At 40.1% G+C, this 26,314-nt stretch overlaps 1 protein-coding gene across 3 annotated transcripts in view; it reads left to right on the forward strand.

Annotated features, from left to right (window-relative positions):
- NELL1 (neural EGFL like 1) overlaps positions 1-26,314 on the forward strand; it is an 876,810-nt gene that overhangs the window by 119,624 nt on the left and 730,872 nt on the right. For all 3 annotated transcript variants that reach the window (XM_042906351.1, XM_042906353.1, XM_042906352.1), the window contains exon 4: positions 13,757-13,927. In XM_042906351.1, coding sequence (XP_042762285.1) covers positions 13,757-13,927 — 171 coding nt within the window. The remainder of the gene's footprint in view (positions 1-13,756; positions 13,928-26,314) is intronic.

Genomic DNA, 26,314 nt, shown 5'->3' on the forward strand with positions numbered 1-26,314 from the left:
GTTCTTGGTGGCCATGTCTAAGAATTCTAGTCTTAAGCTCAGCAGCCATAAGTCATTGATTTGTAAGCTTAGGGTGGGAGGTGATTGGAAGAGATTAGTGATGGGATTTTTGTTTTATAAAGATGACTGGCGGGGAGACTGAGTGGCTAAGTTGGTTAAGCGACCAACTTTGGCTCAGGTCATGATGTCACGATTTGTGAGTTCGAGCCCCGTGTTGGGCTCTGTGCTGACAGCTTAGAGCCTGGAGCCTGCTTGGGATTCTATGTTTCCCTCTCTCTCTGCCCCTCCCCTGCTCATGCTCGGTCTCTCTGTGTCTCTCAATAACAAATAAATGTTGAAAAAAATTAAAAAAAAGATGGCTGGCAGTAGAGTGCATTTGAAGGGACCAGAGTGGATTCAGGGGGGCTAGTTGTGAGGCTATGCAGTTGCCAGTAAGAGGTGATGGTGGCTTAGAAAAGGATGGTAGCAGTGGAGGAGGTGAAGAATAGAGAACCCAGGAGTAGAAGCCATAGGACTTGACAATGGGTTGTACATCAGGCACTGGGTAGAGAAGTATAAAAAACCATGCTTAGGTTTCTAGCCCTCATTTTGATGTAGACCATAGTGAGTGAGGACTGGGTATAGATGGAAAGTTAGTTATGTCTTGAGTTTACTGAATTTGAAAGATCAAAGTGGAGTTCAGTAGACAATTGGCTATTCAAGTATATAGCTCAGAAGACAGGCCTAAACTGTAGTTAAAAGTTTGTGATTAATTTATGTTAAAAAAAATACCCTAATGTATTTTAGTGGATTCAGGGTACATTGGAGCCCCTGATCTGAAGTGCTTTCTGAGAGGTAGGAAAAAGGACTGAAGTTAGTGGTAATGTGCCAGAAATTGATATCTTTTGGAGTGTTCCATGCCTGTGAAATCACCTATTTGTCCTGGTAGAAGATGGCTTGAGAACTGTGAGGGTTCAGGGTAAAGGTCAAATGTCAGAGATGGGTTCTGTGAATCCAGCACCAGTTGACTCATTGGCTGTTTCCCAGCTCCTTTGCATTCTGCTTGCACATACTCAGTGCTATCCTTACTTGATCTTTTTCTGTTGCCTGAGTGCCAAACTTCCTCCTCCTGTCCTTTGCATTTCTCCTTCCTGAAGCACCTTTCTCACCTTCTACCTCCATTTTTTTTATTCAGCTATAATTAACACACTTACTTGTTGAAGGTGTATGGTATGATTCAACAACTCTATACTTTTCTCAGTGTTCATCAAGATAAAGGTGCTCTTGATCCTTTTATTTCACCTATTCCTTACCCACCTTCCCTGTGGTAACCATCAGCTCTCTGTATTTGAGTCTGCTTTTTGTTTTTCATTTTCATTTTCTTAAATTCCACACGAGTGCAATTGTATGGTATTTACTTTTCTGACTTATTTCCATTAACATAATACCCTCTAGGTCCATCCATGTTGTTGCAAATGGCAATATTTTACTCCTTTTTAGGGCTGAGTCCTATTCCATTGTGTATACGCCCTGCATCTTTCTCCATTGATCTATGGAAGCAACTCAAGTGTCCATTCATGTCTTGGCTATAGTAAATACTGTAATAAACATAGGGGTGCATCTATCTTTTCAGATAAGTGTTTTTGCTTTCTTTGGATAAATACCTAGTAATGGAATCACTCCATCATATGGTAATTTTAATCTTTTTAAATGTTTATTTACTTTTGAGGGAGAGAGAGAGACAGAGCATGAGTTGGGGAGGGGCAGAGACAAGGTGGTGGGGAGAGGGAGAGGGAGACAGACACAGAATCTGAAGCAGGCTCCAGGCTCTGAGCTGTCAGCACAGAGCCTGACAGGGGGCTCAAACTTGTGAACTGCGAGATCATGACCTGAGTTGAAGTTGGACACTTAACCAACTGAGCCGCCCAGGTGCCTGGGTAATTTTAAGTTTTTAAGGAATAATCAGACAAGATAAAAAAAGGCATCCAAGTTGGTAGGGAAGTAAAACTTTAACTAGTTGTAGAAGACATGATACTATGCATAGAAAATTCTAAAGACTTGACTAAAAAACTACTAGAACTGATAAATGAATTCAGTAGGGTCACGGGATACAAAATCAATGTACAGAAATGTGTTTCTATTTACTTTTAATGAAGCAGCAGAAAGATAAATTAAGAAAACACCATTTACAGCTGTACCAGAGAGTAAAATACCTAGGAATAAACTTAACCAAGGAGGTGAAAGACCTGTGCTCTGAAAATTATAAAACACTGATGAAAGAAATTGAAGATGATATAAACAAATGGAAAGATATTCCATGCTCAAGGATTGGTAGACGAACATCTTAACAATCTACAGATTTAATGCAATCTCTATCAAAATACCAACAACGTTTTTCAGAGAACTAGAAAAAATAATCTTACAAGTTGTATGGAATCACAAAAGACCCCAAATACCCAAAGCAGTGTTGGAAAAGAATAGCAAAGCTGGAGATAGCACAATCCCAGACTTTAAGATGGAGTACAAACGAGTGTGGTACTGGCACAAACATGGACACCTTATCAATGGAATAGAATAGAGTCCAGAAATAAACCCACATTTAGTCAATTAATGTATGACAGAGGTGGCAAGAATCTACAATGGGGAAGTAGTTTTTTCTCCCTTCAATTTAAAAAGTTCTTCTGTATCTATTTCATTTTTGAAACATTTCTGGATCACAAGTCAGTAATTTTTTTTTATCCCCCTTTCTTCAAAGGTGTGGCTTTATTGTTTGTTTTTCTTCAGGTTTTTTATTTTACCTTATCAAATGGTATGCAAATTCTTTGAAGGGAGGCATGTAAATCAAAGGCCTTACTTGGTGCTTACTAGGTAACACTTAGTGCTATGTCTTACATATGATTTTCAATCTTGCTTCCACAGAATGTAAGCCTGGCTTAGCCTTAAGAAAATGGGCCTTTGACTAGTTGTAGTTTAGATTTGTGCTATAAGAAGGTAACTGATTATTTATTTTCTTGTTATTTTGAATGGGAGAATGTTTATTAAACTAAAGATAAAGAGTAAGTTCTGTGTGTTAAAAAAGAAAAGCGTCATGAAAAGTGTGGAACAGTGAAGATCGTATACTACCATTTATGTTAGAAAGATGGGGAAAAAGAATAGGTTAGTACTTTTCTAGCATTAACCTGTGTAAGAAGGCATGGTTTTATTAACTAAAAGATCCTGAAACAATTGGATGTCCTTATGCAAAATGAAGTTTAACACAGACCTTACACTTTTCACAAAAATTAACTCAAAATTGATCATAAGTCTTAAAATGCAAAACTGTAAAACTTCTAGAAGAAAACAAAGGGGAAAATCTACATGACCTTGGGTTTGGTGATGAGTTCTTTACAATATCAATCATAGGATCCATGAAAAAAATTTGGTAAGTTGGATTTTACTAAAACAAAGCCCTGTGCTCTGCAAAAGACACTATTAAGAGTGAAAACAAGAGTCACAGACTCAGAGAAATATTTGCAAAATATATCTGTTAAAGGATGTGTGTCCAAAATATATGAAGAACTTTTGAAATTCAACAGTGAGCAAATATCTTTTTTTTTCATTAGTGAAATGCAAAGAAGATACTTTTACACACTAATTTAGAATGGCTAAAGGTAAAAAAAAACAAACAAACTGACAAAAACCAATTACTGGGGAGAATGTATAGCATCAGGCACTCTCATTTCTGGTGGAAATGTAATCTAGTACAGCCACTTTGGAAGATAGTTTGTTCATGTCTTACAAAGCTCAATGTGGTCTTACTACATAATCCAGAAATCACATTCCTGGGTATTTACTTAGCTGTTTTTAAAACTTATTTTCACACAAAAACCTGAATACAAAATTTACTAAACTGCTTTATTTATAATCCATATAAAACAGGAGAAAACCAACGTATCTTTCAGGAGGTGAATGGATGAATTTTGGTATGTCTATACAATGGGATACTATTCAGTGATTAAAAGAAAGGAAAAACCTGTTAAGCCATACAAAGACATGAATGAGTCTTAAATTCATATTACTGAATAAAAGAACCCAGTCTAATAAGGCCGTATACTGTATGATTCCATTTATATGAAATTCTGGAAGAGGCAAAAATAGAAGGGTTAAACAGATGAGTGATTTCCAGGGCTTTGAGGGTTAAAGAGGTGAAAAACAGATTTTTTTTTCAAGCAGAGAAACTATGGAGTATGACACCCTAATTAATGGTGGATAGGTGACACTGGGAATCTGTTAAAACCCATAGGAATTTATGGCACAAAGAGTAAACTTTATGCATATTGTAAAAAAAAAAAAATTGGAAGATTGGGGGATTGTGAGATGGAATGTGGAAAGTGACTGAACAGACTAACTCTATTACAAATAGGTGGAACAACCTTCATGAAAAGGGGGTTGGAGAAATTGCTGACCTGAGTAACTTCAGAAATAAGTGCAGTCAGTAAGACTGAAGGCAAAAGGAGTAGTATATAGATGCTTCATTCTAGTAGATAATTATTTACACAAAGGTATAGCTTAACAGTTGTAAAATCACGGTATGTGTACTCTGGAAGTAATAGAGGGTGGATTGTGGGAGGTTATATATAAATATGGGAAAAGGCTAGAATAATCCATATGGTAACAGATTAGAGTTGAAGGCATCAGTATAATTTTAATTCAGATACACACACATATAGAAATACAGATCTGTATATATACACTAGTTATTATACCATATACATTTCTTTGCTCTATCAGCTAAGATGGCCTAGAAGCAATGATGGTACCCCAGTACCAATGAGCACACCAAGCAGCCAGATCTTGGTTTCTACACCATTTTCTAATGAGAAATTTCTCCAAAGGTTTCCTTGGAGAAATGGCCAATTTTAGAACTGAGTCAGTAAACCTGTAAGACCAGCCTTGAGCATCTTGTACCATAAGTGAAGGAAGTATGTTAAAGAGACATAGGATCCAGCTGAAAAAACTTCCAGTGGCCCATGCTGGAACCATTTGGGTGACCAAATAAACTGCTATTGGATGGTAAACCAAAGTATAAAACACCTGAGTAAATAGTTTTGAATAAATGACTGAATAAAGAAATGAGAGAATGGACAAATCTTCCATGCAGTAGAATTCTAAATAATTGAGATACTCCAAGGAGGTAGAGCTTAACTCCCCACTAGGTTAGTGTGGACTGCCCGTAGACTTCCTCCCAAAGAGGACAGTATGAAAAGGGAGGAGAGGGAGGACTAACCTCACAGTGAAGAAACCTGACAGACACTATTTCACCAGGAAGGTTAATACCAAGATTAATAATCAAAACTAGTAAGACATGTTGGTAGTATGTATTTTTGATATGCTGTCATGAGAATTACACTTCCTTCCCCAAACCTACAACCCAAATCTAAATGTGAGACAACACCAGACCAGTCACAATTGGGGGAAATTCTATAAAATTCCTCATCAGTAATCTCAGTTTCCAAGGCCATAAAAAAACAAAGTCTAAACTGTCCCCACTAAAAAGTGTCTAATGAGACCTGTCAATTGAATCTAATGTCTCCTGGATGGGATTGTGGAGCAGAAAAAGGCTATTGGTTGAAAATTAAAGTTATCTGACTAAACTCTTGATTTTGGATCATATTGTATCCATATTGGCTCATTAGTTGTGATGAGTGTACCATATGAATGTAAGATGTTAATAGAAGGAGACCAGATATGGGGTATATGAGAATTCTCTGTTCTTTATTTACAATTTGGAAGTCTAAATTACTCTTAAAAAAAAAAAACAAAAACAAAACACTTTGGAGGGATACACAGGAAACTGATAACAATAGTTGCCTATGAGAGATATTGGGTGCTCTTTACCAAGTACCATAAAGATAAATTGCTTTTTGAACATGGAAGTAAAAAATTCAAGTTAAACATTTAAACTTAAAATATTATAAAGTGAAGACTGTTATTTTTTTGTTGGGAACAATGTTTCTTTAAGTCTTTAAGAAAACTTTGAAGTATAAAAAGTGCTATATATATATTTGCCATAACTACAACAATTATTGGTTCCTTTTTCTTAGATCTTGATATTTAGAAACCTCTTTATTGTGAGTTCCTAAGGGTAAAGAACTATACCTTGGGCTTCAGATAAGATGCAGTTGTGTGATTCTAGGCTCCTTTCCTTGGGCTTGTTTATTTAATACTTTGACTGTATTTGAAGGCATCTGTAGTCAGAAACTAACATTGCATTCTTCCCTGTTGTCAACTAGCTTATTGGTTGCTTTAATCTTAGAATTTGTTTTTTAATTGGGAAAAGAAATCTCCTAACTTTGCAAGCTTTCATGTCTCCTGTCAGTATGTGGGATAGTTAGAACCATGTGCTTGTTACTTCAGTAAGCACAGCATGGCTTACTTGCATGCTTTAAAGACTGTAATTGGGGGCCGGGGCGCCTGGGTGGTTCATTTGGTTAAACATGCATATCTTGATTTTAGCTCAGGTCATGATCTCATGAGGTTGTGAGTTCAAGCCCCACATTGGGCTCCTTAGGGTGATCATGCAGAGCCTGTTGGGGATTCTCTCCCTCCTTCTCTCTCTGCCCCTCCTACATATGCTCTCTCACATAAACTTTAAAGATTGTAATGGAATGGTTTTGAGTAGATACAAAGAGACTTATTTTTACATTTCATTTAACAGTGAATGTTTTCTTTTCAATAACCAGCAGTTTGTAATTACTGTCCCCTTTAATCTTCTGCTAGATGTTTGCTAAGAGGGTTGAATACAGAACTAACAGGTAAGTTTACAACTGCAAGCAAGATCACCGGGTCAAGTCTGAACAAGGGAAAGGGAAAGGCAGAGAAACACTTTCTGAGAAAAGGCAGGGTGTGTGTACCCTTTCAGCAGCTTCATACCTCTGAGGCTGTTTGTTTCCATGCATGCAGAAAGAGAGAAGGGAAAGAATAGTCACTAGTGGACAGCAGGCTCTTTGTGGGGAAATTACCAACACTGTATCATATGTTTTTCTCCCAAGAAATTTGTGAAGTAGGTGTTATTTTCTAACAGATGAAGAAAGTGAGGTTTAGGGAAATGGTGTGTCTTGTCTGTTTCTACTTGGGGATTCAATGCCTGAGGCAGGGATTGAACACATGTTGGCTGGACTCTGAAGCTTCTTGTATAGTAGGCATGCATTTTCTGCTCTTTCTACTGTTCCATATTGCTCTGAGTGAAGGAAATAGAATTTGGGAGTAGTGGAAGTTTGTCCAGGTAAATTGGGACATTTCTTTTACCTTTGTCAAATAACTCTGTAGGCGGAAAGAGCACTTGCGGCTAGAACCCGTAGAAAGTAACTGATTTATAAAGGGACCACTGAGATGACCACTTCCAGTTCGGGAAGCATGAAGTGTGAGGCCAGTGTATTGGGACTTGATACAAGGGAAATAATGGATTACTGAGAAAGACAATGCATTTATCTTTTTAAATAGGCTCTGAGAAACATGCATTTTAAGAAGTGATTTACTGATCTTACATTGCATTTTTTGAGCAGAATTCCACTTTTGATAGAAGAAAATGCATAGTTATAAGTTTGTGGGCCTGTAAGCAGAAAATTGGCACAATGGGATTTGATCATCTGGCCAATGGCCCTAGGCATTTAGGTAGGGACATTACCTAAATTATAGTTTCAGATTTTAAAGATATAAACCAGTATGCACAAAGTTAGTGCTCCAAAGGCTATTGATGTGTAACAACCCATCCCCAAACTTACTATATGCTTGCAGATTCTGTGGGTCAGGAATTTGGACAGAGTCCAGAGGGATGGCTAGTCTTTGTTTCATAATGTTAGCAGTATCAGCTGGGGAGAGTGGACAGCTGGGGAAACCATCTGGAGGTATTTCCATTTATATGTGTGGTGTTTATACTGGTGTTGGCTGGGATCCCAGTTGGGGCTTTCCAGAATTTGACGTGGTCTTCCCAATGTGGTCTGGGCTTCCTTATAGCATGGCAGCCTCAGGGTAGTTAGAACTCTTCATGGTGGGTCATGACTTCAGGCTCAAGTGTTCTGACACACAAGGTAGAAACTGCTTGAGGTTTTATGACCCAGCCTTGGAAGTTACCAAGCATTGCTTCTCCTCTTAAAGCACTTAAAAACCCACCCAGATCAAGATTTGGGTACATATATCCAAGCCTTTCAATTGGAAGAATATCAAGATTACACTGAAGAGCATGTAAGGTGGGAGATAACGTTATTAGTGTTTTTTGGAAAATACCATTTGTAAAACTCTGAGCCATGTACTTTGGTTATGTGTCCTATACAAGACAGGAGATGACTGTACTCATGTTTCCTGCCATTTCTATTTTTAGCTTAGCAATCACTTCATCACCATGGATACTTGTCAGCTTTTCGTCTTTCCTCGGTTTCATGTTCTTGTGTCTCTTTTTAATGAGTTCAGGTTGTCTAATAACCTCTAGATCTCTGGGGATTGTTAGTAAGAATTTATTTTTGGTTAGTCTCTATTCAGTATTAGTTTGTGTGAGCGAGGGAGTGTTCGCCCCATGCAGTTTCTGAAGGACCCAGGTTTATTACATCTAATGACCTTACTACCCACTAAGATCTCAGAATTCTCTACTGGATCATGTGCAACTTACGTGGATAAGGCACACTGTCTCTTAACTGCCTAGTCTTGGTCCTCCACGTTACCTCTGCTTATGTTTCATTGGTGACAGGTAGGCATGTGATCCCTACAGATTTGGAGGGACTGGGGAATAGCCTGGTGTGTGCCAGGGAGAAAGGTGAGGTGTGAATGTTAGTTATGCCTGTTGTATATGCCCTCTCCTCTTCTCCCCTTCAAGCTGCTAAGGAGCCTGGAGCCTAAGCATTACCAGAAAAATCCAGGGGAGAATGAAACTAGCTGAGCAACTAATTATTCATTTTCTTTTAAAGTTGATCAGTTTGCAGAATAGTGATGAATTACAGAAATCTAGACAAGAGCTGGATCCTAACGAATTTCTTAGTTCAGTGGTTTCAGATTGTTTTTGGAAGCAGATTTCTTTTATCTAAACTAAATCTTATGGGGAAACTCCAAATTATACAATGGAGAGTGAAGTTTCTCTGATGCCCAATCCATTCTCTGTGTCTTAGACACCCTAAGTCTTTTCTCAAGGAATCCTGGGGTGTTGTGGATCAGATCTGATCATTTAACAGGTAGGAGAAACCGAGGTACAGAGGGGCAGGGACACAACTGCCAAAGATTTTATGGTTTGAAGCAGGTGTAAGGTTGAAATCAAGTCTTGGTAGCCTTGGGCCAGTGTTCTTTGCAATATTACTTATGCTATTGCCCTTTTTTTTTTTTTTTTTTTTTTTTTTAAGTACACAGAGTCCTTGAGACTCCTGGCCTGAGGTAGGACACTATACCTTCCTGGTATTTTTGGCAGCTTCTCTTCATTATCCCAGCAGTTGGCAAAGAGCCAGAAGAGGGAAGTGAGCTTCTGTGTGAACACCCATGGAATTTGTTCCTTGTGATAAATTTCTCATGGCATGAGGAAATGTTGTCTTGTACTTGAATCTGCAGAGGGATTCTTTAGCTGGATGGGACATTCTGGGACCAAGGACGGAGGAGCTGAGTCTTCCTGAATTCTCTGCCCTCTGGCTTTGATAGGATCATACAGTTGTACCTGGAGAGGAGCACAGTGTGGTGAGAAGAGCATGAATCTTGGAACTAAGTAGACCTGGATTTGAATCTTAGGAGTTACAGGACTTTGGGCGAGGCACTTTGTCAGTTTGGACCTTTTGTTTTTACCTTAAAATGTGAATTTTGTAAGACTGTTGGCAAAATGAGAGGTGGTGATACATTTAAAACCTCTCAGATAGTAGAAAGTGATGGGGTGTTGCCATTGAGAGCATCCACTTTTATGCCTACCAGACTGGGGGTCAAGTCCTAGTTCTGCCACTTACAGCTGTATGAACTTCAAATCTTAAATTTCTTTTGTTTAATAAAAATGGACCTCAGTATAAGTTTTGGGGGAAAAGGATAAAAAGTTTAATAAAAATAACTTGGCTGATCTTGGTAGATGTTAATTGGAATTATTCCTGTTTTTTTTCCCTCAAAATAGCATGAAATTCGGGTAGTCTTATAAAACTTCGGTTTATAGTAACTATGTTCATAATACTCACTGGTGACTTTTAGAGAATTATACTGATGGTGGATAGGGTCTGTCTAAGTAGGGCAAGGGCTTAAGTTTAAAAAAAAATTTAGCTGTGTAAATACAGGATGGGAATGCTTACCTTCATAACATCAGTTTCATAACATTTTGTATGAAATGGTTTGCAGGGTTAGATGTAAACGTTATTCGCATGCACTTATAGTTGTGGACAGCCCAGAGACTGTCTGCATTGCTGGATGCTCCATTGAAGAGGGAAAAGGATTCATTTTACTGTAGCTACAGCATGATGACCAACATGGGGAAGGATCTGGGAAGAGGAGTAAGGCAGAGAATATATGTCCAGGGGGGCCTTGTTGTCTAGGTGGGGAGTCTAAGGAAGCTGCTAGGGATGTTCAGTCTGAAAAAAAGAACTAAGTAGTGAATGTCCTTGCTGTTTTCAACTATTTGAAGGATGATAAACAGACTTTTCTGGGAGCTGAGAGAGTTCATTGGCTGAGTACTTGGCTGAGGTCCAAGGCTAAGGGGAGAAGTGCTGCTTAGAAGTCTGGCAGGTGATTTTTTTTTTTTTTTTTATCAGTCATATAGCTGTCCCCTCTCCCAAATCCACAGAAGACCTTCACACGCTTGAGGCTTGAAGAAAGAGGACTGGTCAGGGGCCGTGAGCTTACTCGACTCTTGTTTGTGTGATTACCTCCAGTGCCCTTCTTCTTGCTGCCAGCACAGCAGCCTCTAACTGCTGCTTCCCTCAACCCTAACCAGCTGGCCAGGAAGTAAAGCAACACCTGGTATACTTGACTGTAGAGCTGCTTAAGCTCTAACATGCACGTGAATCCTCTGGGGATCTTAGTAAAATGGAGATTGAGTCACACAGGTCTTGGTTGGGGCCAATCTGAATTTCCACTGGTGGTGATGATGCTGGTCTATGGTCCATACTTTGAATAACAAGGCTCTACTGCAACTCATGACTCTTCCCTGCAGGCTACCTCCAGGTGTCTTTAGGCCAAATGACCCCCTCCTAGGTGCTCTGAGGACTAAGTCCCACACCTCTGTTAGCAGAGGGTTACTGTGTGGAAATAGTGCCGTATTCCCCTCCCAGCACCCACGAAACCATCTTACCCAGATAGAACTTAGCCTTCCAGTCTCCTTGTCATGTGTAGGACCACTTTAGCAGTTATCTGATGTATTTGAAAAAAACAAAAAAGCCAAAAAAAAAAAAAAAACAAACCAAACCAAAAACATGGTCTTGACTTCATCCACACTGTTGGAAATCTAGCACTTCCTGAATGTGTGCATTATGCTGTCAGAAACCTTACCCTAAGAACCAAGTATCCATTTGCCTAACAATCAAGCAGATTTCTTCTCTTTTAGCTGTATGTGGAGATTACCCTGAAGTAACAGCTTGCTGTAGTACTTTGTAAAGTAATCTTTAAAAGGTATGCTTATAATGAGCCCTTGCTCAATGAAGCCATAACCCCAGGAATAATGATTGAATCTAGTTAAATATATCTGCCTCCCGTTGTCTTTTTCTTTTTTTTTTTATTCTATCAGACGATCTATAGGAGGATTCTAAGTCTTTGACATCCTTTTTAAGGTCCTGTCCCTTCCTGCAGCAGTGGCTTATTGGTCAAAGTGAAGTAATTGAGAGATGTCTCATGACGATCTTGGTGAGGTATCTTATACAAAATTGTGTTGCTTTTCTATTCAGAAACTGGCCTTGGGTAAGGAACTTAGTATCCCTGATCACATGTGAACTCCTCTGCAGAAAGGAGATAAAGATACTAACCTTGAAGAAATTAAATGAGATGATGTTTATGAAAGCAGTTGGTCCATTCCTGGCATATGAAATGAAATGACAGCTTCCTTTGTCTTCCATTTGTTTCTAACTTTTGTATGAGGGACACATTTTATTTCCTTTTTTGCTAGTCTGAAAGCATCTTCCGAACAGGATCTATATTTTAAATCCTTTTTTAGCCCTTTACTATGTGTTCAGTAACAAAATGTTGAATAAATTAATGAATGACCAGATGATCTCTAAGGTCTTGCTGACCTTTTAAATTCTCTGATTTGGATTCTTTTAGTGTTCTAGCTGCTTAGAAGCAATTTGGAGAATTCCCTTAAGATGAATGTCTTCCATGTTAAGGATTTTCTTTTTTGCAGTTTTATAAAATATGTATTCTATTATTACTAATAAGTACATACCTGGGCTCAGGAGCTGGCTGCAATAGTAAAAGTAACCTCTTGAATTTACGACCTTGGGCCTGATTCTTTGTCTAGTATGAATTGGGTAGGTCAGAGTCTAGTCTTTGCCAACACTGCTCTCTTGGGAGGATCCCTGTGAAAGATGAGCAAGAAATACACATTTGTTATTGTCCTATGATTTGGGAGTCTCTCATAATAGAGGCTGAGTTTCAGATCTATTCATTTCGGTGCTCATAGAAGATGTTTTTGTGTGTGTGTGTGTTTTAGATTAAATTATGATCTGGCTAGTGGGGTCAGGCCAACTCAGCTAATTAGAGGAGAAACAGTGGGTCCTTTTGAATGTAGGGATGGTACCTGGCTACCTAATAGGCAGGTATTTCTTGAGTTGTCTGTACAGATGAATTGCTGACAGACCATGCCAGTTGAGGCCATCTTTACTACTGTCATTGTGCCTCTGAGATGGACAGCAGGCTGGTAGAAAAATGCATGTCAGATTTAGACCCGAATTTAAATCATGGTAGGTATATTCTAGAACCTCAGTTTCTTAGGGATGCTATCGGCCTTTTAGGTTTGTCAGGGTGATGAGTTAGATAGTATATGTTAAATGCCTAGTGCAATGCCTCGCGGTGAGATTAGGCTTGATTTAATGACGATGATGCATTTCAGAAGAGGTTTGGACTCAAAGTATCAGCCCTGGAGCATGTCTGGAAGGAATGTCCCAAACTTGACTGCTGCATTTTATGACAAAAGTGCAGACTGCAGTGGTGATGCTGAGTTTTTCATGGATCTGGAAAATGTGACAACAATCTGGGGAGAGAAAAGACTCAATTGCCTGTTTCCTGACATGATAATTTGAGATACTGTCCATATGTGAGTGGCTTCAGCCACTCTTCCCCTACTCCATTACATAGGAACTGTTGTCCACTTAAGGCTTTTTGTCTAGGGGGCAATGTGTTTAGTAATGTTTCCTTATCTCAATTTATTTCAGTTCCTGATACCCAACCTGACTTCTGTTTTCCTTTAATTCTTAAAAAAGTAGACGAGCCAGAAATAAAATGAAGCATCATTAAGCCCATTTCACATGAGTGGCCTTTTTTAGACACTAGAGGGTTCTGAACTGTACCTTTAAGTGTTGAAGAGATCTTGCACCAAGCTTTGCTAATTAGCTTGTGGCCTGTCAAGTCAGAGTGGATCAAACAGTCTCTGGTTCAGAGGCTCAGGGTGTCACTGTGAGGTTCTCCAATGATAGGTGAATTTGATTCCATGCAGTACAAGTGGTTTTTAGTTATTAGATCTTTGTATCCTGTTTAGCTAATTTTAGATTCTGAGAAACTGGGTGGTGAGTTTGTGAGTAGGGAGGATTGATAACTGTGGGATCCAGAAGTAAAAACAAACATATTTTTGTTACTCTCCATACAGCTATTTTGAACTAGAGAGCAGTGGTCTGAGGGATGAGATCCGATATCACTATATACATAACGGGAAGCCCAGGACCGAGGCGCTTCCATACCGGATGGCAGATGGACAGTGGCACAAGGTCGCTTTGTCAATTAGTGCCTCTCATCTCCTGCTCCACGTCGACTGCAACAGGTATGTCTGTGCTTTTGTTCTCTTGTGATTCTGTCCTTGAAATCGAGCAGTGGGAAGGGGAAAAATATCAAACCCCTCCAGGCCTTGCTGGGAAATAAAAAAACCAAGGGACCCTAATTGTAATTTAACCTACCAAATGGGCCATTAGATGTGCTGAAATGACCAACTGTAATATGCTAAGAAAACAGTTCATTAAGATGAAACAGTATCCTGTGATTAGGAACAAATGTACAAAAGGTTGATTACAGATTGGGGAATATTAAGTGCACCTCCGTGTACTCCAGGCACCAGCTGAAATTCCATGGAGCTGTGCTCACAGTTAACTGTGATATATTGTTGTTGAGTTCGTTCCACTTGGAGGCAAATAAGCCATTCTACCTTAGAATGAATCTGAGAAGCCTGTGCCACTGAAGCAGCTAATTCTATTTCACTTCATCAAGCACAGCTTTGCTTAAATATCTTTTTCCAAATGGAGGCTTCTTAAAGAGGCTGTGCTTTTTGAATCTTTTGGAATTAATGCCATCCATCCTCTGCAGAGGAATGAGGCTTTCAGTTTGCCAGAGGATGGCAAGACTTTGTGACATCTGGGGGATTTCATCGGGCATTGTGAACTGGGGTGGGAAGGAGATCTTGTCCCCCATGTATGTCACTGGAGTCAGGTTTGCTTCCAGCTGAAGAAAGACTGATGGTGTCTGTCGGATCATTTGCGGCTGGACAGCTGGTGAATGGTGGTCAAGGGGAATGTTTTGACCTCTCTAGAATCCACTGAAAATCCTTGTGGATAGTGATCTTACAGAGAATATTTTTGCATTGTGAGCAGTGCCCATGAATTGTTGATTCTTGTTAATGATACAAAAAGTTAACTTGTTCCATTAGGCCCAGGATAAGGTACAGGCATGTGGGGAACAAACTACCTTCTGGGACCAAACAGAAGGAAGAATAATCCAAGGTTAATCAGCTCCAGACTACAATTCTAATGAGGAGGTATTTGAATGTACTTATAGCTCTGCAGTCTGTTTTGGAAGAGGACCTGGAAGGGCAGAGAACAAATTAATGCCTGGCTTAAGGGAAGTTCTGCCATCTTGAATTAGTCTTGGTCTATTTTGATTTGTTGAAGATGTTTGTGGCCTTGAGAAGAATTGTGGTTTCAACCAGATTATAATAAGTGTGCCTGGATAAATTTTTCATAGAAACAACTTGTTCCTTGTGACCCTATTTTCCTAACTTGGGCAGCCTGCGTAAAGCCAGCCCTCAGCCATCATCATGTCCATTTCCACCTTTAAGAGCTCATTGGTGGGATGCTTGGGTGGCTCTGTCAGTGTGAAGCATCTGACTTCGGCTCAGGTCATGATCTCACGGTTTGGTTTGTGGGTTCAAGCCCTGTGTCAGGCTCTGTGCTGACTGCTTAGAGCCTGGGGGCCTGCTTCAGATTCTATATCTCCCTCTCACTCTCCCCCTCTCCTGCTCATGCCCTGTCTCTCTTTCAAAAATGAATAAATGTAAAAAAATAAAAATAAAAAAAAGCTCATTGGCTACTTATTTTCTAGAAGTTAGGTAGTAGCATTCTTGTTGTTGCCCCCCAGCCCCCACCTGTATTGCTGCCCAAATGGTAGAGCAGAAGGGCCCTGCATGTCCTATGCCACAGGTCAGAAAGAGGCCATAAAGCTCTAGTTTAGTAATTCCCACCTGAACAGTTGGGACACATTGCTGGTTTCTTGCTATGCAGTTTTTTGCTTCTGCCTTCCAAAAGTGTTTTTTTCTTTTTAAATATAACTTATTGTCAAATTGGTTTCCATACAACACCCAGTGCTCATCCCTCCTTCCAAAAGTTTTATCTGTTTTTCTAATATTATCTCTGGAGGAGAAAAAAGAAGAAAGGATAGATCTCTGCTAATCTAAAGTTTCACACCTTCACAGATACTCTGGTTCCTATGAAATACTCTTTTCTGACATCCTTAGCCACTTGCCTGCTCTGAATTTGTGGAAGTTAATTTCTTTTCATCTCCATTTTTAAATTTCTAAACTAGGATAATACCTATTCGTAGATGGGAGTGCTAAATGAGATAATCCACATAAGGTGCTCTGAAGTGGTGCTTCATCTTTGCTCAGGGTGATGTTTGTTGTGGATTCTGCACGTTTTTGGTACCTCTTTGTCTCCAAACTTTCAGCCACTGTATGTCCTTCTTGGCTACCTTGGCCCTTTTAAGAGCAAAGTGGATAGAGGATGAGAGAGCTGGAGCCCCCAATAGTCTATAGGGTCATCCTCATTTATAAGGAATGGACTGAGGGGGATGCTGAATATTCCTTTCCTTCTCTTGAAAATTTTCATACTTTGGTTCATGACCTAACATGTCCTTTATGTAAGATCTTGGAAGGAGAATGTAAAGTTGTTTGCCTGTTAATGATTCATGGGCCCAAACACAAATGAGGTTTTTAGATAGATCGGGAGAAAGAAAGACCCAGAACAACTGGGCCACAGGAGAGGTTAAAAACTGATTTTTGGTGTAGTTCCCAAAGCTGATGACATGTAAGAATTTTTGGGGAACTTATAAAAAAGATGGAGTTACCAGGCCCCATCTTTGATCTGTTGGATCAGATTCCCTGAGGGTGGAAATGTCTAAAAAGCTATATTTTTAACAGGCTTTCCATGTAGCTCTTATGCAGGTGGTCTAGCTTTGGTAAATGGAGTGGTATTTCACAACCACTGGTTTAGGTGGAAGGGGAGAAAACTGGAGAAGAGGCTAGGCTGCATTGAATACATGAGAGATCCTGGGAAACCAAGTACCTGCAGCAGAGCCCTCAGGAAAGAAGAAAAGATTAAGGAAAGAGGGCACTGTCTAGTGAATAACGTAGGCTTACCTTCTTCACAAGTTTCTTCTTAGCACTAGCTGATTCTAGAGTGGCAAATGTCCTGGTCCATTTATCATGATACTGGTCTACCACTTCTATAGGCCACTCTCACAGAGAGTGAATGTTACAAAGGCTGATTTTTACTCCTGAAACTATTCATTTCATACTGCCTGAGATTATTTTGAGTTGCTTTTCCCCTTAGAGTTACACTTTTTTCTCAACCTGTTACCCACTAGAGTTCTGCTGGTTAAGTGACAAACAGTGATGTGGTAACATTTATTGAGTGTTGACTTGTGCCAGGCACAGTGCTAAGCTTTTATGTAGGTTAATTCATCCCATAGTCATGCTGTTTCTTTCTTGTTTTCAAATGATAGACCAGAGGTTACATTATATGTCTGCAGTCCTGCTTCTAGTAAGTGGTTGTACTGGGATTTGGAATCAAGTCTGATTCAGGAGTGTTCTAACTGCTAGATCATTTAGCCCAACGTGGGGGACCATGGCACTGGACTTGGAAGCTGAGGGAAGTCCAGAGCCTGGTTCAATGTGATCAGTTTGCTCTCTTTTGGTATTTTCCTCCCACACATCTTACGTTGCTGATATTGGAGTTGTTTGGTAGGATACAGAATCTTCCTGATGGAACCCATTGCATTGGCATGGGGGAAGGGACCTGTGTTTATTGAATACTACAGACCAGGTAACATGCTGGGCATAATATTTCTTAGGATATTAATGTGGGGACAATTTATTAGACCTGTTGCACAAGTTTGGAATTAGAACGGCTCAGAGATACATAATTTAAAACTTTGAACCAAGATCTAACTCCCAAGCCTTAGTCTTTCTGTCCCTCCACGCTACCTCTGTAAAGTGTTAATGACCTGTACTTCCCAGGACATAGTCACAACCACATTAGGGAGTCTTCTGAGGGGAGAAATGCTCCAAAATTTTCTGGACCATAAAGACATTTGAAATAGGAAGATTTCCCTGGCAATTTTATTGCTCTGAAGAAGTGGTATGTGGTGAGATTTTGCACCCTTTTTAGCTTAGAATTGAGAAACAGCCTTTTCAGACCTAATTACATTAATTGTCACAAGAGAAGTGACTGCTATCTTAGTTGGTGGTTTTACACTTCCTGCTTGCTTCGGAGACTTAGTTTTCTTCCTGCTTTAGCTGTTGAGCTGGGCCTACTTTTAGAAGCTCCCAAAGTATGGGTAGCAGGTTACCTCAAGCTAGAAACAGAAAAGGAACCATTCTGTTGGGCGGCTAGCCTGATTATCTCCATTGCCTTGGGTTTTTCTCCAGCTGCCTTTATATTAATAGTTGCCAACAAAGACAAGAATGAGGCCTGTGCTAACCGTCCTCAGATTGTCTCATTCCATTCTCCTTTCACCCTGTGGCCTGTTCCCATTACTCTGAGCCCTGAATCCACTGACATCTGGGATTCAGTGCATAAGCATTCTGTTCACCACAGAAGACTTTCCTCCCCTTTGTTTGGTAACTTTTAACTTTCAGTCAACCTATCAAATTAATGTATTGGACACACTCTCTGCCAGGCTGTGGAGGATACAAAGAAATAAGAGTCCTAGCCGTTGAAAGTTCATGGCTTATTCACTCACTTTTAATTCTGAAACCACTAGGGCCCCCCACAGTGATTGGGCCTGGCCTCCAGATATCAGAGAAAGCATAGACTTGGACTGAAACCCTATTAGCAGGCTGATTGGACAACTCCTAATAGCAGTTGAGCAGTGGAGAGAACTGAAAAAAGTCATTCCCAGCATCTTGAAGTGACTGGAGCCGAGCTTCTCAACAGCTGAGGGACAGACTCAAATGTGTTTATCATTCTAATGGTACATTCACCCAGCACTTTGTGCAATATGCAGGTGTCCCTACTCTAAGCAAACCTCCTGTTGCCTCACTGCTGGAAAAATTTCTCTTACACAGTCATACTGCAACACAGCTCTGAACCCTCACCTCATTGCTTCAGATTTGTACAAGTGTGCACACACGTGTGCAGTGCAGTTGTCACTCTGACAGTGAACATCATGATCATGGTCTAGACAACAAACACACTTAAGTTTTTTAACACCTGCTATTTGTTTATTGCAGAGCACATTGAATTTTTGCATACAACTGATCTGGAGCATGCAGAATTTGAAAACTTACTATAAATCACTGAACAAGCCAGTAATTCAACATTTGTGTCTAATATTTCAGAATAACTTCAGGATATGAGCATCTGTTTCTCTAGGTTTTTCATAATGAAGTATGTTTATATGGCATCTTCATTTCAGGGAGCTCCCAAAGAATTTACAAACATCTTATTAAACCTAAATTCCTTAATGTAGTTAAGCCACACGTATAATGTACTACATTGATTTTACAAACATTTTCACTATAGTAAGGAGGGGGAAATTAAGAGATGACCATCAAAGGCTATAGCTTCCAAGAGATCCTGGCCAAGACTCAATCTCCTGGCTTTTCAACTGATACGTTATTCACTTCACAAACTGGAACACATGCGCACAATTTACCAAAATTAAAATAAAATTGAGAAACCAGCATATGCCTCAGGTCCAGCTAACTCATCAGCTCCAGACCTTCTGTCCAGGAAGAGATGGCAAGTAAGCTAGAGAGAGAGGATATTCCCGTGTGCAAATTTTAACAATATCAGGCACCAGTACAAGAGACGTTGTAAGGCAGTTCATGATGGATTGCTGGATTCCTGATGGAGACACTCAGGTCTGGTAGATCACAGGAGGGAGAACTGGGGTGTGGACTGGCCTCTCAGACTCCTCTTACCTTCCCAGGTGAAAATGAATTACAGTTTCTGCAGCTATACAGTTTTGCCACTGTGTGATCTGATTCTGTATCAGTCACATGAGAATTTGGCTTGGAACAGGGGTCATCTTGTAAGTATTACAAAGCCAGTCATAGTGTCGATGAGAGAGGAGTGTATATGCATGAGTGTGTCAAGTTGAGGGAAAGCTTGCAGGGAGGGCCAGAAAAGGAAGTATGAGAGAGGGGAGGGAAGAAAAGGAAAGGGAGAGCTCTTGTCTGTGTGATGAGGCATATGAGCTCTCTGGCTTAATCTGGACTGAAAGGAATGCTGAATCTTTGTCTTGGTTTTGCCATTTATAAAATGGGATTTCCATGCATTATGCAGGAGTGTGAAATCAGGCCATTTGTGTCTTACATTCCTTGAAGAGTCTTAGTTTGTTCATTCACTCATTTGCCAGGAACTGCACTTGCATCTGTAAAAAGGGAAATCATAGTGACTCTTCTAACATAAGATTGTAGGAATGTAGCAAGAGAGTGTATGCAACATCTTGATAATTTCAAGCTGCTTTGTAAACACATAGCATTATGAAACATCAATATATGCCATCATATAGAAAAGATGTTAAAATATATTGGAAAAGAGTGCAGTAAAGTCAGATTTTCACCTGTATAAAAACAGTAGCTCATGTCGCGTAGATCAGGGCCTAGTGTGTAATGTTGATCTGTGGTGCAATGTAGGATTTGATATCGATCAGGTCCTTGAAGTTCTTCTGATGGCCAAATCTTAGGCAACATTCTCCAACAGTTTTGGTTCCATGGTTGCCAGTGCAGCACAAAAATGGTTTTTACACCAACAGAGTCTCTTCAACAGGTATGTAATTGTAGAATCTCTTTAAAAACAGGTAACTATGGGGCACCCGGCTGGCTCAGTTGGTTAAGCACCTGACTTTGGCTCAAGTCATGATCTCGTGGTTCATGAGTTTGAGCCCCACATCGGGCTTTCCGCTGTTCGCACAGAGCCTGCTTCAGATCCTCTGCACCCCTGTCTGTCTGCCCCTCCCCCGCTTGCACTCTCCAACCCTCAAAAATAAACAAACACTAAAAAAGGTAACTATGGTGAATAGGAAAGAAGATATTCCATTGTGATAAAGTCTTTTGTTGATCCTTGAGAATGTGGCATGACCTTTTCCCCTTTTTATTTGTGAGGAGGTACAGAAACTTAGTTCCCCCTCCCCTTCTCAGGAGCCAAAAATATCATGGTTTTTATGAGAGGATGTAAAGCCAGGTGAAGTCTCACTGAGTGAGGAAACTCACTTGTTAAAATTTCCTAAATAAAATAAAGAGTATGAGTTTTTCTACTTGGAAAATCTGGCTTTTTAGCACAAAAGTGTTCTGCACTGCCAACTTGAGCTGAAAGAGATTGTTAACTTGGTATGACCTCGGAAAGTAGTATAGAGTCTCTGGGCCTCGCCCTTCTAGGTATACAGTGAGGGGCTTGGGAACAGATAATTTTTGCGTTTCCTTCTAACTCTGACCTTCTGCGTATCTTTCTGATCTTACCTCATCACAGTATTTAGGGCGTATGTTTCTTTTTTTTCAATCTTCAGGACCCTGGAGAGCAACTCAGCTTTGCCATCATCACAGGCCCTTAGTATAGTATAAACAAGCAGGGGGTTTGCAATGATCTGGATTGATAAGTGGGTTGACATTGCAGCATGCTGCTGGTGAACAAAGACTACTTACCCTAGATGCCCAATCTTTTTTTCTCACTTGTCTCTTTCCTTGCTGGAATAGATGCTGCATATGCATTTTTAGATGCTAAGGGATATTGGCCTTTTGTTCTCTCCTTCTGCTCCTTATTTTTCTGAGTGTTCTACCCAACATGTGACAGTCGACAGCCTTTGGGAGGTGCTGGGTGACCTGGCAATGAAGGCCTTGGTAGATCGATGATCTACAAGATAGAGCAGTGCACTGTAGCCAGCAGATGATGTATAGTTATGCTGTTGAAAAACATTTTTCTGAACACTGAAGGGAAAAAAAGCCTTTGCTGCCAGCTCGGAGAAATAATGGGGGAGACTGGATCCAAAGATCCAGGTGGCCAGTGCTGTAGATTCTTTGGCAAAGTGGAGAGTAGCTGCTTAATTGTTAGGCAGTTGAGACACTAGGGTATTGGATGGCTCGTTCTGACTGAGCCCCTCACACCTCTACCCATGCTGGTTACCCTGTGGCCTACTCATTCCAACCTTGTTAGGTAGGTTCCAACTTTAATTTTGCCTTGTCTTCTAATGAAATCAGTAGCAGACCTATTTCTAATTTTGTCTTCTCAAGAACCTTCATCTTCTCTCATTCCCCAGTGGACTTAATGAACTTGTACTCTGGTGTTTTTTAGATTTGTAAATGGAGAAGACTGAAAAGGAATACAGTAGAACCTATCCCTTATTTGGTGGTTTGTTGGCTACATGAGGCCATAAGTAGATTGACAAGAAGGCACTTTATTGCATACATAGACCTAAGATGTATTAAAATAGAGAGGGAAATAGGACTTCATTTCCAACTTCAGTGATTTCATCTACATGCCTTCAGACACATCCTGAATTGTCGTTGTATTGCATGGACAGGGGTCTATACCAGATAAATGGAAGGGGAAATAGGCTACAAGAGAAATAAATGTTTTCTTGTAGGAAAAATATCGATGCTTGCATCTTTATCGTTATAATTTTATTGTCTTTTTGGTGGATATGCGTATTTTTTAAAAAGGAAAGCAAGGAGAGAAAAGTCAAACTAGAACAATACATGTGATGGAAGGAACCTTGTCTTTTTAAAGAATACATTTATATATTGTCTCTGTTCCTGTTAGGATTCACTCGTTGGAATAGAGCATTGGGGAATAAAAAATGCATGAGCCATGAGGACTTTTTACTTAAAAATATTGCGTTAGTTTTTTAGTTAGACCAGGGGTACTGATGTGGTCATTGAAAAGAATGGCTTTTCTACACTGTTGTAAGGACATTCTTCTATCTTTTTGGAAACTCAATGCTAAACAGCAGCCAGGGTGGTTGGATACAAGGAAACAGATGTATAGTTGTATCTGTACAACTGTACAGATACAAGTACCTATTTGGTGGCTTAAAAAAATTTAATGTTTATTTGTTTTTGAGAGAGAGAGACAGCATGAGCAGGCGAGGGGCAGAGAAAGAGGGAGACACCGAATCCAAAGCAGGCTCCACGCTCCCAGCTGTCAGCACACAGCCTGACGTGGGGCTCAAACTCACAAACTGTGAGATCGTGACCTGAGCCGAAGTTGGACAGTCAACCAACTGAGCCATCCAGGCAACCCTGGTTGCTTTTTTATAGGGGGTATGGCAGGAGTGGGAGTGTCGTGTGAGGATGACGCAGCTTACAGGGAAAATGTTTCTGCACATTGTTTTCCCTGTTCTAACCCCAAATTCAGTTGACTTTGTCCCTTAGCTCATCCTTCTTAATTTCTTGTGAGTTTCTACCACCAGGAGTTCCAGATTCACTAAACCAGTTGCTTAATGTGCCTGGACCCTCACCTGAAGGTTTTGCTGGGCAATTAGAGTGGAAATAATTCCCCTTCTCTTTAGAGGACCTGTTGTGTGATGCTTTCTGTAACTCTTCCTCAGCAATGTCATGCTGCATCTCTACTCGTTAGAGTCTATTAGTCTGAGGATATAACTTTCCTGACAGCAAACTTCACACACTCGAACTTACAGGCTTGGGATTGGGGCTATAAGCTGGCTTTGTTGGGATACTCAGAATGCCCGTATTAATCAGAATGGAATTTTATTTCCACCAGAGGTAGATAGCTCCAGGCTGTGACATCTTGGTACATTCTCAGCATAATACTTGACTCACTCATTCACTCAGTGCACTTTTGCTAATACCTGCTCTCCAGGTCTGATGCCATCTTTGAAGGACAGGCAAAAGAAAAAGCTGGGGAATGTACAATTCATATTTCTTGAATTCTTTGATATTTTAGCCTCAGAGGTTCAGCGCCATGCCGCGGGAAGCTCAGACTGCTTCATCATTAGTGAGTTGAGGTTAGTGTTTCATATTTCTTTAGAGCTGATTCCTGTATTCATTTGTTTTTCAATATAACCCTCTGAAGCAGACATTGCATCTTATAGTTGGGGACTTTTGAGGTGCTGAGAATAGAAGTGACTAATCCAGGAGTATATAGGAAGTCTGTGCAGACTGGAGCCTGGGTATAGAGGTCCTTTCTTATTTCTTCAGGGAGCTTATTCCAAATGAAAACATTCCATTTTTCCCCTCCTTTTTCTTTCTTTCTTTTTTTTTTAAATTTTTTTAATGTTTATTTATTTTTGAGGCAGAGGGAGACCGAGTGCGAGTGGGGGAGGGGCAGAGAGAGAGGGAGACACAGAATCTAAAACAGGCTCCAGGCTTTGAGCGGTCAGCACAGACCCTGATGCGGGGCTTGAACCCACAAACCATGAGATCATGACCTGAGCCGAAGTTGGACGCTTAACCGACTGAGCAACCCAGGCGCCCCTTTCTTTCTTTTTTCAAACACCCCTTGTGACAAGAGAAAACTTTTAACTTCTCACAGAAAAAGTACAATGTATCCCATTTATAAACTGTAGAAAACAAAGGCCAAGTTTTATGTGCTACCTACTAAGACCGGGGTAGTGGTCACCTCCCAGGGCCACTTCCCTGTTGGACCAAAATCTGTCTTGTACATTCTAACCACTCTTGGTCTTCAGACTCTTGAAGGCTTCTGTGGTTCTGTTTTTAGATTTAAAGACTCTCCTTCCTTCTTGGAATCTGAATGTTCATAGGTTTGTGGTTTCAATACCACAGAGATGATATTGGGTCAGCCCTTCGAATGGCCCATCATCCTCTTATGATTTGTATGAGTTGCATGGGCCTCTGTGCTAATGGCCAAGGACCTAATCTTAAATCATGACTGACTGCAAATGAGCCATTTGGCCATTTCTTCAAATGTGCGAGAGATGAATTACAGGAGTTCCCAGTGTTACATGGGTGGTTTTGTACTGTTTCAATATAAATTCTGATATTCACAATTTCAAGGTAATATACTCTGTGTTCCTTAAGGTGACTTTGCAATCACAAGGTCTCATTAAAAACCACTGGAAATGAAATAGAGAGTTAGGTGGGGGACCCCCATTTAAGAGGACTTATGTCATTATTGCTACTTTTATTAGTATCAAATTAGATACATACTGGAGCCTGCAGGAGCTAATAAGAGTGAGGCACAGGATGTAGGTGAGCACATTGAAATCAGAGTAATTTTCACAGATAGCAATTTTTCGTAGACATTAGGGTGATACGTAAGGACTTCGCTTTGCAAACCTGATTACCATTGTCCCTAACATGTAGGTAAGTGCATGTAATGACCTCCTGTAACTTTTAAGATAAAAGTCACAATCCTTAATATAGCTTTCAGAAATTTTACTTGGTTTGGCCCAAGTTTCCCTCCTTAGTTTCCTCTTGCACTGCTTTTCCCACTTCTCAGACCTCAGTTTCTTTCAGTTCCTTAAGGGAACCATATTCATTTATGCCACAGGATCCTGTACATGGCATTTCTAGAATATGAAGCTAAATCCTACTTACCCTTAATCTTTAGGAGAAAAGTAGTCTCTTGTGTTTTCTACTCGGGCCATAAAATAGTGCTCATTTTCCTGCAGAGTAGTTTTTGGTCATTTGATTGATGTCTGCTTTTCCCACAGGCTGTAAGCACCCTGAGAACTCCCCACTGTATCACCAGTACATATTATACAGCTGTCATGTAATAAGCAGTCAACAAATACTTGTGATACCTGAATAATGAATCAATGGAAGAGTTCTGGTTTAGGGGTCTGCATTTGTGGCTTCTGACCTGTGATCTTAGCCTTCTAAATGGTTCCATTAGTTAAGTCTCCTTGTTCTTTCACCTCAGTCTCTGTGCCGTATGGGCATTGTTTCTACCCAGTCTGCTTATACAGGGTAATAGGGAGGATCCAGTGAGAACCTTCATGGGAATGTGTGTTGTAAATTTCAATGTGTTTTGTAAATATTAGGCACAGGGAATGGTGAAGATGAAGTAATCCTCGAATTTCTGCTTTGAACTTGGGAGGATTATTCTTTTCTAGAGGAAGGCAGTTAATCTATAAAAAGGCTTTTGGTGATTTCCTGGTCTGATTCACAGCACAAGGTTGAACCATGTCTCACTCTCAAGTTGAATTTACATGTGTCCCGTGTCTGCAGGAGCTCTGGCAGGCATGAATGAGTGTAGGTGATTTACAGATAGGGTATGAACATAAACCCATCACAGGTAGGATTAAGGGCCAATGTGCCCCTTCTGCTGGAGAGCAAACACAGTTGGGTGGTACATGTGTGTGTCCTGTAAGGTTGCTGTATCACCATTATAAAATTCTGTGGAACTCCTTCTTGAAACTGCATTTAAAGCTTGCGATAAGGGCCTCCTATCAAACCTGTTAAATTAAGCCCTTTGGGCAGGGTTTCGTGAGTATTTCTCTTTTTCTTTTTAATGAGTATTTTATGCTATTTTGGTATAGACTTATTGTGAAGCTCAACAGATTTTTTTTCTTCAATTTTTTAAATTATAAAAGGTGCTTGCCAGATTCACAAAATAAAACGTGTAAGAAGCTATGTGGACAGAAATTCTAGGCAACCATATGAAGGTTGGTGTGAAAATTTACAGAATAGGCATTTTTTAGCTTTATACGATGGAATATCTGATAAATTTATCAATGCATTTCC

This window comes from Panthera leo, chromosome D1 (genome assembly GCF_018350215.1).
Source record: "Panthera leo isolate Ple1 chromosome D1, P.leo_Ple1_pat1.1, whole genome shotgun sequence".
Lineage (NCBI taxonomy): Eukaryota > Metazoa > Chordata > Mammalia > Carnivora > Felidae > Panthera > Panthera leo.